At 43.4% G+C, this 16,621-nt stretch overlaps 1 protein-coding gene across 1 annotated transcript in view; it reads left to right on the plus strand.

Moving 5' to 3' along the window:
* Positions 1-16,621, plus strand: part of COL11A1 (collagen type XI alpha 1 chain) — a 331,740-nt gene that overhangs the window by 246,041 nt on the left and 69,078 nt on the right. Inside the window, exons 40-43 of the mRNA XM_084851680.1 lie at positions 350-439; positions 3,905-3,958; positions 10,338-10,445; positions 14,537-14,644. Coding sequence (XP_084707806.1) covers positions 350-439; positions 3,905-3,958; positions 10,338-10,445; positions 14,537-14,644 — 360 coding nt within the window. The remainder of the gene's footprint in view (positions 1-349; positions 440-3,904; positions 3,959-10,337; positions 10,446-14,536; positions 14,645-16,621) is intronic.

A 16,621-nucleotide genomic window follows, 5' to 3' on the forward strand; every position in this document is an offset into this window, starting at 1 on the left:
GAGAGCCTGAATTTAGGAGTATAGATCTACAGTCACTGTTCTATAGTACAGTGATAATAGGTGTAAGTATTTCTGTGATCAAAAGAAAAATAAAACTAAGTCAACAAAGGGAAGCTTATTCATAAAAGACGATGCATTGATATATGTTCATGTCTTAGATCTTAATTGGTAGGTTTAAAAAATCATTTTTTTTCTTTCACTAAAGTTGTGCATAATTTTCAAAACTTTACATGTAAGTGGAAGCAGAGTCTGTTTATTGAAATCGCAGTTACAATCCAGTGTACATGATGAATCACAGCTGAACTGCTTGCAATATGTTTTTGAAATGAGTCTTTTTCTGTTTTCTTAGGGTGATCCAGGTCCTCAAGGCATTTCTGGGAAAGATGGACCTCCGGGACTTCGTGGTTTCCCAGGAGAAAGAGGCCTGCCAGGAGCCCAGGTATAGTATTAAGTCCATAATACGTTAACTACCAAGGCAACAATGTTCATACAGTGTTCCTAGATCAAAAAGTACACTGCAGATTTTCATCTGATATTAAAACATCAATTCAGACATTTCTATTATATAGGCATATCTAATATATATGCTTCAGTACAAATCCAAGGCAAACCATTCAACATCACAGTAATTCAAGTCTATGCCCCAACCACTGAGGCCGAAGAAGCTGAGGTTGATCGGTTCTATGAAGACCTACAACACCTTCTAGAACTAACACCAAAAAAAGATGTCCTCTTCATCATAGGGGATTGGAATGCTAAAGTAGGAAGTCAAGAAATCATGGGATAACAGGCAAGCATGGCCTTGGTGTACAAAATGAAGCAGGACAAAGGCTAATAGAGTTTCGCCAAGAGAACACGCTGATCATAGCAAACACTCTTTTCCAACAGCACAAGAGGTGACTCTACACATGGACATCACCAGATGGTCAATATCGAAATCAGATTGATTATGTACTTTACAGCCAAAGATGGAGAAGCTCCATACAGTCAGTAAAAACAAGACCTGGAGCTGACTGTGGCTCAGATCATGAGCTGCTTCTTGCAAAATTTCAGCTTAAATTGAAGAACATAGGGAAAACCACTAAACCATTCGGGTATGACCTCAATCATATCCCTTATGAATATACAGTGGAGGTGAGGAATAGATTTCAGGGATTAGACCTGATAGACAGAGTGCCTGAGGAACTATGGAAGGAGGTCCTTAACATTGTTCAGGAGGCAGCAACTCAATCCATCCCAAAGAAAAAGAAATGCAAGAAAGCAAAGTGGCTGTCTGATGAGGCTTTACAAGTAGCTGAGGAAAGAAGGGAAGCGAAAAGCAAGGGAGAAAGGGGAAGATATACCCAACTGAATGCAGAGTTCCAGAGAATAGCAAGGAGAGACAAGAAGGCCTTCTTAAATGAACAATGCAAAGAAATCGAGGAAAACAATAGAATGGGAAAGACTAGAGATCTCTTCAAGAAAATTGGAGATCTCAAGGGAATGTTTTGTGCAAAGATGGGCATGATAAAGGACAAAGAAGGCAGGGACCTAACAGAAGCAGATGAGATTAAGAAGAGGTGGAAAGAATACACAGAAGAATGATACAGGAAAGATCTTAATGTCCCTGATAGTCATGATAGTGTGGTCACTGAACTTGAGCCGGGTCGAGAGTGAAGTCAAGTGGGCCTTAGGAAGCATTACTAACAACAAAGCTAGCGGAGATGACAGTACTCCGGCTGAGCTATTTAAAATCCGAAAAGATGATGCTGTTAAAGAGCTGCACTTAGGGGTGGACGAAAGTCACTTACCTGTCGTCGAAGCTTGTTTGAGGTGGGGGGGAGGCGCTTCGCTGCTCCCCCCGCGAAGTTCAGGCTGGGGGGGGAGGCTTCCCGCCTCACCCAGCCGAAATTCAGGCCGGGGAGGAGGCTTCCCGCCTCGCCCGGCCGCGAACTCGAAAGTTTTTTTTTAAAAAAAAAACGCCCCCGTGATAGGCTATGTGACGATTAACGTAGCCTATCACGGCTAGATCTGCGTTGCCCTTATTTTCGCCGTAGTCTACGTAAATCTTTACGTAGACTACAGCGACCAAATAAGGAACGGGAATGGCAGCTCCCTATGGGGGCCGCCATTATTCGTATGCGCTTTTTTTTTTTTTAAGTCACCCGTGATAGGCAACGTGACGATTTACGTAGCCTATCACGGCTGAGTTTGCAAATCTAGCCGTGATAGGCTACGTTAATCGTCACGTAGCCTATCACGGGGGCGTTTTTTTTTTCTTTTCTTGGAATGGCAGCGGCGGCAGCCGGTCGAAAGACCGGCTGCCGCTCCCGCCCCGCACGAACACCCGCCGAACCGCCGCCCGGACCCGCCGCCGGGAGGGACATTCGGCGAAGGTAAGTCCCGTCCCGGGGGGGGGGTGCGGAGGATTTCTCCCCAAAACTTGTTCGGGGGGCCGAACACGTTGGCGCTCGGCCCCCCGAAGTTTCGGGGAGAAATTCTCCGCCATCCCTAGCTGCACTCAATATGCCAACAAATTTGGAACACTCAACAGTGGCCACAAGACTGGAAAAGGTCAGTTTACATTCCAATTCCAAAGAAGGGCAATGCCAAAGAGTGTTCAAACCACCGTACAATTGCGCTCATTTCACATGCCAGCAAGGGTATGCTCAAAATCTTACAAGGTAGGCTTCAGCAGCATGTGAACCGAGAACTACTGGAAGTACAAGCGGGGTTTCGAAGAGGCAGAGGAACTAGAGATCAAATCGCCAACATTTGCTGGATCATGGAGAAAGCAAGAGAATTCCAGAAAAATGTCTATTTCTGCTTCATTGACTATGCTAAAGCCTTTGATTGTGTGGATCACAACAAACTGTGGCAAATTCTTAAAGAGATGGAAGTACCAGACCACCTTACCTGTCTCCTGAGAAACCTGTACGAGGGACAAGAAACAACAGTAAGAACCGGACATGGAACAACCGATTGCTTCAAAATTGGGAAAGGAGTACAACAAGGCTGTATATTGTTGCCCTGCTTATTTAACTTATATGCAGAGTACATCATGAGAAACGCCGGGTTGGATGAATCACAGGTTGGAATTAAGATCGCCGGGAGAATTATAACAACCTCAGATACGCAGATGATACCACCCTAATGGCAGAAAGCGAAGAGGATCTAAAGAGCCTCTTGTTGAGGGTGAAAGTGGAGAGTGCAAAAGCTGGTTTGAAACTCAACGTTAAAAAAACTAAGATCATGGCATCTGGCCCCATCACACCCCAGCAGAGCCCACTGACAAGAGCCCCTGGACTTGCTCCTATGCTTCATCATTGCAACCTGCTTGTTCACCTGTTGCTTGCTCTGGCACAGACAACAGTGGTGGTGAGAAGGAGGAGCAGTAGATGCCACTGCCTACCCACTCACTGGCTCTCTGCCTGCCAAGCAAGAAAGTGGGAGCAATGAGAAAGAGGATGAGGAGCAGTAGCAGCTGGTGACAATGGTGATGAGAAGGTAGACTCACTGAAGGAGGGGGGCCATTGAGGGTGTCTTGCCCAAAGCCCTCAAAAACCAACACTAGGACTCCAGCCTCCCACATCCACAAAGCTGACCACACCTGGCCTAAACTCTGCAGAAAGATATTGACTATTTAGGACTGACCATCTTAATTAGTGGTTACGTGCTTATCAGGCAGTAACCACTGAATGGTTACTTGATCTAGATGTTGATAAAAGCTTCTGTTAGAAAAAGTTGTGATGTTGTTTTTTGCTTTTTCTTTAAGCCTCTAAGGAATTAATGACTAAATAACCCACATACTACATGTTCATATTCTAGACATACAATTGATTAAAGGAATATTCAGTTGCTTTAAAATGCTGTGCAGCATCAATCGTCAAATTGGATGATGATGCTGTTGATTCCTGCTTTGTAGGGTCCAGCTGGTCTGAAAGGAGGAGAAGGCCCGCAAGGACCACCCGGACCACTTGTAAGTAGAATTTGCCTACTTAAAGGACAATGGAATATTTCATGGAAACAAATATTTGTATGAATAATGGCTTTCTTTTCATTTATTTCATGCTGTTATGTGTGTGTGTGCTCTTGTGAACAGTACACAAACATATGTCATTCAGATCCATCCATAGCAGTTCCCTGGTAATTATGGGAACTAATGAGTCCATAAACAGAAGAAACTATCACCGTAAACGTATTGGCCTATCTGAAACCTGCTGTTATCCGCAGGGGGGAAATTGTCTTTCCCTGTTACATTAAATATTACAAGATAGAAAAAAAGCAGCCCCTAGTGGCAGGAAATTGGAAAACATTGTTTATAAAGAATGCTAAAGGGATGGCTATGAATAGCATTCATTTCTTTCCGAAATACATGGAAGGTAGGGCCAAACAGCAGGTTACGTTATCTGTGCTTTTAAAAGGTCATGCCAAAACTCACCGCGTTGGTTTGGAAGAAAAAGCAGCTGTGGGGCCCTGATCTGGAACATGTTACCAACTAGCCAGATCAGGAATCTGTACTGGTTTTCTGCCAAGAATAATATCCCCCACCCCAGCTGTGATTTGCCCTTGCAGGTGTTGCTTATTGCAAACAGTGTCTTCTGGGGCAAACAGCAGCTGGGAAGGCAGTGCTTTTCAGCAGGAAAGTGGTATGCAGTGGTGTAGTGGAGCCTGGGTGCCCAGGGTGGAAGCTCCAGGACTTTATTATTAGCAGGGGCTATGATATCACCTGCCACCTCCCTCAGACTTCCCTCTTTCCTCTGAGCTTAGCTGCAATCCTCACAGTAGCTGGGGAGGAAATAGCTTTTCCCAGGAACAATATATTGTTGTGAGCTATCCCATGAACATGTTCTACAAAAGAGACCCACAACTCCCTTTTCTTCAAGAACAAAATTGGCTAGTTTAAGCACGTGTTTTTTTGAAAACAACAACAAACATGAATAATGTAATGTGCAGTTTGTCCCTTAGATTAAATATGAAACTCAGCTTAGAACAGAACTGTCTAATGGCTGCTGGTTGTCAGGTTTTTGTTTTTGTTTTCCATTTTAAAGCAAAGTTGTCTTTGTGAAATGGTTAAGGGCTCCCCCCCATCACATGGCCACTTCAGTGTGTGGCTGCTACCAGAGAGTAATTAGCTTCTGCTGAATTCTAGCCCTGGCAATGTGTGCTGACTGAGGGAAGTGTGCGGTTGTCACTGGTGTGTTCTGCGAGAATCAGGTTTTTTAGTTAGCAAACCCCTGCAAATGCCTAGTCACGTCTGGTAGCTTTCTTTGATAACAGCCACATGAACCTCTCAGTGTGGACTGTGAGGATTGGATCTCAGAGCAGGGCAGGCAGAGCATTTTCCAGCAATAACCACATGGCTCCAGTATGGAAAGTGGTTTAGGATGCAATCCTATGCATGTTTAGATGGGAAAAAAGTCTTACAACTCCTAGCATTCCCCAGCCAGCCATCCTTACTAGAATAGCAGTTTCAGCCTCTGAATGGAGCCTGTGATGTTGCACGATACGTTACATCAGCATGGATCTCATGATCCTTCCACCATCACAACTGTAGGTCCACAACAGATGGAGAGCGGCGAGCCCTCTGTGCCAGCCCAGAAAGTCCAAGGGGGTGGAAAAGGAGTGAAGCTGTGGTACATCAGGAGTTGTACCCAATCTTCTAGCACAACCAAAGAATATATTGTATCTTAGCAATTAAAACTCTACTAATGAACCATCAAAAGTTGAATAGTTTTCCATACAGCCTTTCAGCTTTGTGACACACATCTGTAGAGTGTTGACAAGAAATTCAGACATTCTGAAAGATAAGTATTTGTCCGCGTTAGACAATAAAAAACAAACCTTTACAAGAGATGACCTTCCCTTCAATGATTTTAGCAACAGATAAATATACTTGATCCTGAGATCATTATAAATAGAGCATTCTAGAAGTAGATGAATAACATCTTCCATCGATACAGAATTGCAACCACATACTCTGTCCTTCTTAGGAACCCCTTTCTGCAGACCCACCCAATCTGCCAAAGGAAGAACATTTAATCTTGCCCAAGCAAAGGCAACCCTCATTTTAACATTTGGTAAATCTACCAGGTATTTTGGAAGAGAGTGATATGAAGGAATAAAAGAGGCATAAAAGCAGTTGGATTGACAACCCTTGATCCCAGCCGCCTGAGATAGCATCTCAATATCCTTAAGTCATTGGAGCAATATTGCTTTAGCTGGGGAACCTCAGGCCCAAAGGCCAAATCCAGCCCTCCTGGGTTGCCAATCCTGGGGACCCCCAGAAGGCCCCAACCCCTTCCCTCAGCCACCAAAAGTTTCCTGGCTTTTGCACAGTTCTTTCCCTTTTCTAAAATGATGAAATGCCTCCCCTAAGGCTTAGTTGCAGGCAGTAAGGGCTTTAAGCTAGAATATGCTGCCTTTAAAAAAAAAAAAAAAACTTTGGCTCCACCTCCTTCGCCTTTGGCTCCACCCCCTTTGCCTGTGGCCCTACCCAGCGCTGGGATGCAGCACCCAAGAGCGTCTCCAAAATGGAATCCATCCCTCGGGCTGAAAGAGGGCTGGGTTGTGGTTCCCCACCCCTGTTCTAGTGTGTAAACACCTTACTTGGGTCCAAGCCTAGGGAGGGAAGTTGTGAAATCACTACCATCTGAGTGCTGTACATGTTCCCTGCTTTCCATCTCTCCCTGTTCTGCTGAAAGCTGAGTGACAGCAAGGAAACAACAGAATCGGATGATGCAGATCAAGTGTGGATTATACAACTTTTTACTTCAGGCAAAGGATTGCATACTTGTATGTTGCCTTCTATATATATATATAAAAAAAGTTCCTGGATGTAGAAACTGACATGTGAGGGAGAAGAATTTTAGGCTACCCTTTTCCTGTGGTTCCCTACCTCAGACAGTCTGAGGTGGCATCATCAAGAGCTGTTCTGTGTGAGTCTCTTGATCATGTAGCTTGGCTCTCAGTTCTCTGTTCCTCAGAGCCTCAGTAAAGTACACACAGGGGAAGGGTGAGGCTATGAGTCCAGAACCTCATTGTTTTTATTTTTTCTTTCCATTTGGGGATATTTCTGCCTGATTTTGAAGTCTGTCGCATATATTCATTTTTCAACAAACGTGTTTGCCATGAAATTTAATTCTCACTCTCTGGGCATCTTAATCAAAGAAAGCACTATTAATCCTTTTCTGTGCTTTTCAGTTGTGCCATGTTAATATCTAAGACGAACCCTCATCCTCTCCCATCATGTTTCTGAGTTGGGCATGCGATCAGTTGTGTCAGAGGGAGGGAGGGAAAACTTTCACCTTTTCTATTATAAGCGGAAGGTTTTGTTTTGTTTTAAAAAAAAATAGGTTTAGGCAATCTAAAATGGACCTCATTTCTTTAGAGTGTTTGTATCCCCCTTCTCAGCCAAAAAAGGCTCCTGGAACAGCTTACAAATAAGGAGACAGCCCCTACACACAGGCTTACAATCTAAAAATACACCACACACAAGGAAAATGGGAGGGAAGGCGGGAGGAATAAATATTTCTGTAGGGCTGGGGTGGTGGAACAGCCCTGCTTCTTACTCTCATCTCCTTCAGCACAGCCTGCTGGAATGGCTTCTGGTGGTGACAACTGGAGGAGGAGGAGCCTTCACGGGGGTGGTCATCAAAGAGCCCAAATGCAAAGAGAAAAGCATTTCAAGCACAAGAGATATTTCTAAACCTAAAATGCTTGACACTTTCTAGGAACAAATATCAGCAATCTTATTACCCATAAGGGAACATTATTCCAGTTTTAAACAGGGCCCTGTTTTTAATTCAGCAAGTACTGAAAGATTCTGCCTATTAAGGGCCTCTTCACACATTATATTTTGCAGGTGTCCACCTGAGTGTCAAACTATATGTAACTCCTGAGTCATGCCTAGTTTCCCTATGTATTTTTAGTTTTCCAAAATGCAGAAATGGAGACTGGCAAGGGCCACAAAAGCCCTGTATGTGAGAGAGGGATGTCTTAACCCTTTTTGCGCTGTCGGTTTTTCCACTGAAAATGGGCATTTAGGGAGGGGACAGAGCTCAATGGTAGAGCACATGCTCTGTGTGCAGAACATCCCAGGTTCACTACCTGGCATCTCCAGGTAGTGTTGGGAAAGATCCCTTCCCCAAAAGCCTGGAGGGCCACTGCCCAGTCAAGTTAGACAAATCTGAACAAGATTGACCTATGGTCTGACTCCATATAAAGCATCTTCCTATGTTACTAAGCTATAAGGCAGCTTCCTATATGTTCCTATATCCCAGCTTCCATTTTAGCTGCTTCAAACATCTTAAGCTGCTTCCTATGTTCCAGCTTCCTATGTTCCTATATAAGGCAGCTTCCTATGTTCCTACAACCAAAACCATGAGAGGAAAAGAAGCGGGGGTGGGGGGAAGAGATCATTTCAGTGCAGTAAAATGTGTCACGTGTATTTTGGAACTGAGCTTTTTTCAGACGTATACCTAAAAATGTAAAATATGAATGTGACAGACACATATTTACACATGTATATCATAGAGCAACACTAATTTGGGAACTGGCCCCATTGAATATACACTCAGTGGAAAATCTTAGGAATAATGCTTGAATTTTCCCCCCACTAGAATTTGGACCCAAACCATTATTTCTGGTATTTCACTGCTCCAGAATCTGATTAGATGTGGAGCGGCAAATAAATGTAAATAAATAAAATATATGTACCAGAGCATTTCTCGAGCTCTGGGCCTAGACTCCTTCCACTGTTTTTTTTGGCTCTTCCTGGACCTGCTCTGAAAATGAAGGGTGGCCTTTGGTTTCTCAGAGGCCTTGGGGCATGTGAGACAGGATTCTAACACAGTACCCTAGGGTGCACTAGGCATCCCTCACATCCCCAATATCTCTGATCAAGAGAAGAACACTGATTTTACCAATCCCATCATGCCTTCTATTATGGGGTAGGCTACATTCCATGGCAGAAAGTCTCCAATGCAGTGAGAGACTAGTAAAAACACTTCCACTGTATTGGCATATAACGCAAAGCCTAGTATGTCCCTGGGTGCTGTACCAGCACCCCCACCTCACGTGTACCAAGATTTTCAAGCATGTATACTGAGACTTAGGGCTCTTTGTGCATGCCCACAGTAAATTGCGGAAGCTCTTCCAGAGTTTTGGCCGAGCTCCCATCCTTTTCTCTGACAAAACTCCACAGAGTGGAAGTGGATGGCTCCACCCATGAGTGGGAAGTCTGTGTTCACCTCCACATAATGTGTGAAACTATTTGCATTCACTCCTGCAAGAATGCAGCTGCAATTACAGGCTGTTCTTTTTAGGCAGAGCTCTCACCTTACTATTAACTGATTCAAGGCTGTCTTACACATCACACAGCATCATAATGTGTCCCTGAGTAATGTGCCCATGTAATAAACTTCCCCTTCTTGACATGGCATGCATAAGGTCATCTTTGTAGTATGGGCACAATTCTCAATATGTCCCAGGTTTTGTTCCTGCATTACAATTTAATTTATTCTGGAGTTAACCCATGTCACTGAGTTCAGAGGTCCAGAACAGCAGCTAGTCATGGACTTCCATTATTTTCAGAGATTTGTGGGATGTATCTGTGGGGGAACTATTTTCTAGCAAATAAGTTCAGATGCCCTTTGTACTTCTGAAATGTGTGAGTATCCCCTATTGCAGCAACATAATCCTGAATGGCAGACTGCTCTGCCCATGAACAGGGAGAAAGTAGTATTGAGATAATCCACCCATTCTGTGCCTGATAAGCTCCAATAAGTGGATAAAAAGCTGTTCATTTGAACTGCTTGAATCCATCACAGGAAGCCGTGACTTTTCAGTGGATCCAGGAGAATGGTCACAAGAGATTTTTAAAAATAAGTTCACTTTCAAAACTTACCATTTTTCATAGCCATGTCTGCAGAAAGATGTCTTTTTTTCTTCTTTTTTTACTCTATGACACAGTTTTGCTTTCAAGTATGTGTGAGACCCACAGGACTATTCTGTCAAGTTGTTACCCTAGATATGTCCAAAGGCAGAACTCAGTTCTGTGCTGAAAGTTCCAGATCCATTCCTTGGCATCTCCTGCTAAGAGGGTTGTGAGATTATAGGGCTGAGAAAGCATTTCTCAGACATCTGCTGCCAGAGAGAAAATATACAGCACTAGACTGGATGCCCCAGTAGCCTGGCCTGGATAAGCCAACTTCCTCTAACTTATACCACGGAAGTAGGAGGCATCTCACTGGAAGGATTAGGGTATCTGACAATCTGTTAGCAATACCAATCTGCCAACAGCTTACATTACTGATCCTTGAATGGGGTGTTCAGTGATTCTCTTCTTTTCATTCCAGGGTTCACCAGGTGAACGTGGCCCAGCTGGTACTGCTGGTCCAATTGGTTTACCAGGGCGTCCTGGTCCTCAGGGTCCTCCTGGGCCAGCAGGAGAAAAGGGAGCTCCGGTGAGTAATACTGAAAAGAAGGACGCATAAGACTGTTATATTACAGAAGTTATTACTTTTCATATCCAATAATGTTAGCTCTTCACACTCCAATACCTTTCTATTGCATATGTGCCTGGCATACTCCCTTTCTATTTACAGTAGAGTACTGCAGAAATTTAATTAAACTCGATGACATTTTTGGCACAGTTTTTCAAGCCCTAAGGCCTGGGGAGAAGGGTTAAACAAAGCTGAAAATTATGAGACTGGTAGTGGCTGCCGTCGATTATACAATATTTTGTCAAACTGTAGCTTTGATTTAAACTTAGTGCCCCTGGTGCTCTCTTTTACAAAGTACCCCTTTAGTTCTAATTTTCTTATCAGATTTCATTACCAGTTGCTCCTGCTCTCTGCTATCTTTTTATTCATGTGTAACTTGTAAGTGAAAACCTATACACAGCTGGATGGAATGGAAATGTACCTCAGATATAAGGAAGCAGCTTCATGCGAGCTTTTTGCTAGAAGTTCAGTGTCATACAGATACACAGAGGCCTCTATACAGAAAAAGATCTTGTGTATTGTCTAATAAAAGTTAAACTATACTGTTCTAAAGTATGTATGTCTACTTTTTCCCCTTGTCAAAAACTCCAGTATATCCCATCAGTAAAAGAAACCTACTGCCCAGAACTCATCAAACCCATTAAGAGCCCAAGGGGGGGTCTTTGTTTTTCTCTAATGGCGGACCCAACGTGCTGCGTGGCAATTCGCTTTTGAAAATGAGGAGAGTTTCAGTGAGTGCTTTGTGGCATGGCAGGGCAGTCTGCGGTTCAAAGAAAAACATGTTTTAAAATTCCAGTGGGTTAGCAGTGCAGTGAGGGTAGAACTGGGCATTATAAAAGAACACATGGCTGGTGCTGAAAACAGCAGAGCACAGAGCTCCCCCTCTGAAATGTCTAGTAATTTTACCTCATATCCTAGTGTTGTTATGTCCAGTGTTTCCTTGCTTCCTCTCCAGTGGGCTGCCACTGGCTGGGGGCTGCAAAAGATCACAGTAATACCAGGCCCCAATAGGTTTTACTTAAAATTACAGAGGAACAGCTGAAGCTCTACACATGATAGTTGGTTTTGGCAGAAACTATACTTTTTTTTTTTGTAGCATCTAGTTCAGTCCAGAGTCTAAGCAGCAATTTGGATCTTGGTCCAAAATTACAGGTAAATAAGAATCCTTCTTAAGTATTAAAAAAACACACCACAAAACACAATTTCTAAACATGTTTTAAACAAAGAAGTAGAAAACAAATCCTCCAGAACTTCATAGACACAAGTAGTAGTATATGTCTTTTTCTGTAAAATATTGTGTCTATTCCCTCAAGCCTCAGACTTCTTATCAAGAACATCTTTTAGATGTTCGATATAGTTTAATATAAATATGTAATATTTATTAAATATTTATTTATTAATTAAATATTAAAAATTTAATATTTATTACAAGTACGTTCGGTTGGATCCAGACAAAGTTAGTTGAGCTCCCAAGTCAATGGGACGTCACTTAGAGAGCAATCCTGTGGACGCTAGACAGCAGCAAGATGGCCATAGAATATGCTGTTTTCTGGGAACTGACCTCAGAGCCCATGCTCTGAGGTCGGTTCCTGGAAAACTGACATCCCCCCACGTCCACGCTGCCTCAGAGGCAGCGCGGATAAGCTCCATCCTCCGTGCATGGAAAACGAGCGCGGAGCAGCTGAAAAGTGGCGGGGCTGGGAGCATTCCAGGGTGGGGAGAGCGTATCTGCCTCTATGACACATCCTGTGTGTTGTACAGCAGCCTCCTCTCCTGCTCGCCCCCCCCCCTGCAGCTAGACAGACAAAAACGGCTGTCTAACAGAAAAAGCAGGGCAGGAGAGGCGTGGAGGGAACAATTCCCCTGTGCTTCTCCTGCCTTGCTTTGGTTAGGCGGTCACCTCCAAGTTCAGAGGCAGCCGCCTATCTAGATAAGATTGCACCCTTAGTCATGATTAACTTTTCATATGGATTTCAATGGGACCTAAGGGCAACTAACTTACTCTGGCTGAATGTATCTTTATTTCTATATAGAAGAGGGATATGCCTCCAAATGTTGCAGTGTGGAGAGCTCCTGTTCAGTGCTCCAGCTTTCTTTCAGGTCCTTCATTCCATTCCTCCTCCCTCCCCCCCAGTTTTACTGACTTTACATTAACTATATTATATTGACAAGATCTGTCTCATCAACTATAAAATTGAAAAAATGTATTCATGAGATTTCCCTTCCTTTCATATATTTTCATTTATATTTCTGCCTGTAATCTCTTGCAGGCTATATTATCTGTATTTTCATTTCTATTTTCTGTCTATTATTTATAATGCACTTATCATAAAAAGTATTGAAATCCTGAAATGCAAACAATGGTTACAGTAACAACTTAAGCTGTTTTGCAATGTAACCTTCTGAGTTTTGTAATTTATATGTATGAGTCTTATCTTTTTGACTGAGCGAGCAACTAGGAGGCAAGTTCTTAGAAAACTTGAATGCTGTGACTTTGAATCTGCCAAAGTGGACCTGTGAATGTAACATTGGAAGGTTTCTATAAGAAAGCTCTGAAGAGAACCGGAAATAATCCCACTACAGCCAATCAATGATATGAAACTCTGTTCCTTGCAACAGCTCAGACATTCAGCTTCATCTGTTGTAGCCAGTCAGGTGGAGTGTAAATACAGTGTCTGCCAGACAGTTCCAGGTTACACTACTACAACGTGTTGTATGCGGGGCTGCCTTTGAAGACTGTTCGGAAGCTTCAGTTAGTGCAAAATGCAGCTGCTAACTGGGGCCAGCCCATTGGAATGTATCTCACTAGTTTTAAAACAACACCACTAGTCCATTTCCACAGACAAGTCAAAGCACTGTTGTTTACCTTTAAAGTACTACATGGCTTGGGTCCTTAGTCCCTGAATAACAGCCCCCTCCCATATGATCCTACTCATCCATTAAGATCTTCGTTGAAGGCCCTCCTTCAGGTGTCCCTGCCTTCAGCAGAAGTGAGGTGAGTGGTGACTGGCCAAGGGACCTTTTTACTAGTTGGGTTGTCTGACCTCTGGAGTGCCCTTCCCTGGGAAACTCATCTCAAGCCTATTCTGATGTCATTTCAGTGCCAGGCAGAGATGTTTTTATTTTTGCAGGCCTTTTCATTGAGATTGAAACTAGAGTGATGCCAACTATTCCCCACTCCACTTTCTCAGAGTCATTCATCCCTTGCAAAAGTAGGGGGATTTTCAGTTCCGTTGGGGCGGGGGCTTTGTAAATTCTGAGTTTTCATGTGTGTGTGTGTGTTGGCTTACCACTCCTGAAGAACGTTTAAGGAACAGAAGCTGATATTTGCTAGCATTTTTTCATTACTACAATCCATATATTCAGTCAGTAACACTTGTAAGGTATATCATTGTTAATACATGTTATTTCTTTACTTGTATTTAAAATACATGTATGTAAAACTTCCAGAGCAGCTTACAACAAAGTAATATAATACACACATGCATATATGCACACATGCAATATTTATAATAACAATAAATAAAACCAATAGCAAATAGATAAAATCACAGAAAGCAGCAGTTAAAAGCAAAGATAGCATCCAGTGGAATGGATAAAACAAAACCTGGAATCAGCTTACAGATAAACCCAAAGGCATAAAAAGCTCTTCACCAGGCACTGAAATGACATCAGAGTTGGCACCAGACGAGCCTCCCTTAAGAAGGCATTCTACAGATGGGGCACCACAGTGGAGAAGGCACTTGCTCCAGTAACCACCCACCTACCTTCAAATGGAAGTGGACATGGAGAAGGGCCTCCGAAGATGACCATAAGGTTACAGACATGGAGGTACAGTTGGGAAATAGTGAAATGCTTAAGGCCATTCAGAAAGCTCATAGCTGACAAATATTAACCCAGATCTCTGTCCAGCACTTGATTCATTGAACCACTCTGACATTTGTTGATACTAACATACTTGGTTGATGTATTTTCTTTAATGAGTTCAGTATTCTGCATGGTCAATTATTCACCTGTAAATAGTACAAATAATATCTTGTTATTGAAAACAGGGTGAAAAAGGTCCTCAAGGCCCAGCTGGACGTGACGGAGTACAGGGGCCCGTAGGCCTTCCTGGTCCTGCTGGTCCTGCTGGTTCTCCGGGAGAAGATGGCGACAAGGTCAGTTGCTGTGGACTGCAATTATGCATTTGTCCAATGATTTTCTATAGCTTTCAAAATTTCAAAGACCGTTTGTGGCACCTTAAAGACTAACGGATTTATTGTGGCATAATCTTTGTGAACTAGAGCCCACTTCAACAGAAGTATTAAGTGTTATCCTCATTTGGCTGATATACAGGGATACAGAGTGGGGAGGGGGTAGAAATGTGGTAAACACTGGGACATAAAGACCATGCAGTGTAAGTGGCAGAAGTAGATGTGTCATATTTCTAAATCCATCTCGAAAATATACGAGATAAAAACAGTGTGAACCATTCCCAACAATGATCACTGTAATAATCCTATACTGTTATGTAATATCATACATAAAATACAGAGGGAAGTATCTAGTTTGGCACTAGCACTAATGTAAATTACATTGCACAAGTTATCATAAACGATCCCTAGCATAACGCTAATAGCATTTGCTGGTGTGATGGATTTCCCCAGAAAGCCTGTCATGCTAGCAAACGCTATTGGTGTTGCACTAGAGATTGCTTATGCTAGTGTAACATAATTAACATTAGTGTTAGTGCTGAATTGGATACTGCCCTTTGCAAGAAGCAATTCATATTCTAATGGTAAATCTTTTGGATCTAAAAGTAAAGTGTTAGGCTTCCTTTCATTTCAGTATGTTTAAGATTTGATCCTTTATAGGATAATGAGTAGTTTTAAATCATGTTAGCTAGTGCCTCTTAGTTGGTTCAAAGTCCACCTGCATAGAACACTAGAACTTCCTGAGGCTGTTGAGAAGCTATAAAGTAGCTACCTAGGGCACCCCCGAGTAAGGGGTGGGTAACACTTTTCTGGAAGCACCATTTTGTAGGTAGAGAAGACAGGCTTTTACAGTGTTGAAGGTGATGTACTAGAACCATTGTGGTCCATTGTGTGCACACACAGCCCACTGTCATCTGTGGTAAAGAGAATTGCAGGCAGTTTGTAGTGTGGACCCTGGCCTCACCCATGAGACTCCAGTAGGCCACACAGCTAGCTTTTGAACCACCCAACTGAGAAATACCAGGTAGCTAAAATCGTAGAAATTAGTGGGTACAAAACAACTATATACCACCATCAGCTCCTTCAAAAACAATGTCAGGGCCCAGCTTCAGTACTGCAGTGGGCCTTGTAGGTTATAGCCAGGATTTGATTGGAAGTAGCCTGGAAGGGCTTGGGCCTATTCAGCCTCTGGAATGTCAGAGTCTGTGTCAGCTTATCTCTGTCAGTGTTCTCAGAGCAGAGCCAGGGGCGTCACCCAACTCCCTGTCCACCTGCTGGTCTGGCCTTGGTGGGCAGGGAGGCTGGAAGCTGTCCATGAGAACCTGACAGAGGTGGGTGTGGTTTGCAGAAGGGCCACCCAGGTTGAAGTGACACTGCTGGAGGGCTGAGCAGTGACGCCCTGGTTAAACAGGGGCCTTGCTGAAAGGCTGCAGGCCTGTGTCTGTCAAGAGATCTAGAGTGATGTCTTACAGTCAGTCACACCTTCCCTTTTAAGCTGATGCAAAGGTGAAGAGCCTTTGCTAGGAACATCGCGTCTTCATTGCCCAAAGCCTTCTCGGTTTGGATCCATCATCGTCTGGGCTTTTGGAGGCACTCTGCACATGGACTCTCCCTTAATTGGAACTTTGGATTGCTAAAGACTTGCCATGAAAAGTACTGTGAGGCTTTTCATAGACTTCAACTCTCGTTTGCTGTGGATTGTGTGCCTTTGTTTGTGGTCAGCTCAGCGTATCGGCAGGCTGGGTTTGATCTATGAGGTTTCGACTTTCCTCTGCCTGGACGCATGCAGTGTGTGGAGTTACCAATGCAAAAGCTGTGGGATGGAACTCCCTGCATGTCTGAGTTTACCCTTCCCTTGATCTTGATAGGCCTCAACCATGTAGCTTGGAGTTATCAACAAAAGATTCAAAGTTGGACTCCCTATGGGTGTGGTTTTGTTTA

The sequence above is a fragment of the Heloderma suspectum genome, chromosome 4, assembly GCF_057233095.1.
Source record: "Heloderma suspectum isolate Gila_16-S chromosome 4, 16-S_ref, whole genome shotgun sequence".
In the NCBI taxonomy this organism is placed as follows: domain Eukaryota; kingdom Metazoa; phylum Chordata; class Lepidosauria; order Squamata; family Helodermatidae; genus Heloderma; species Heloderma suspectum.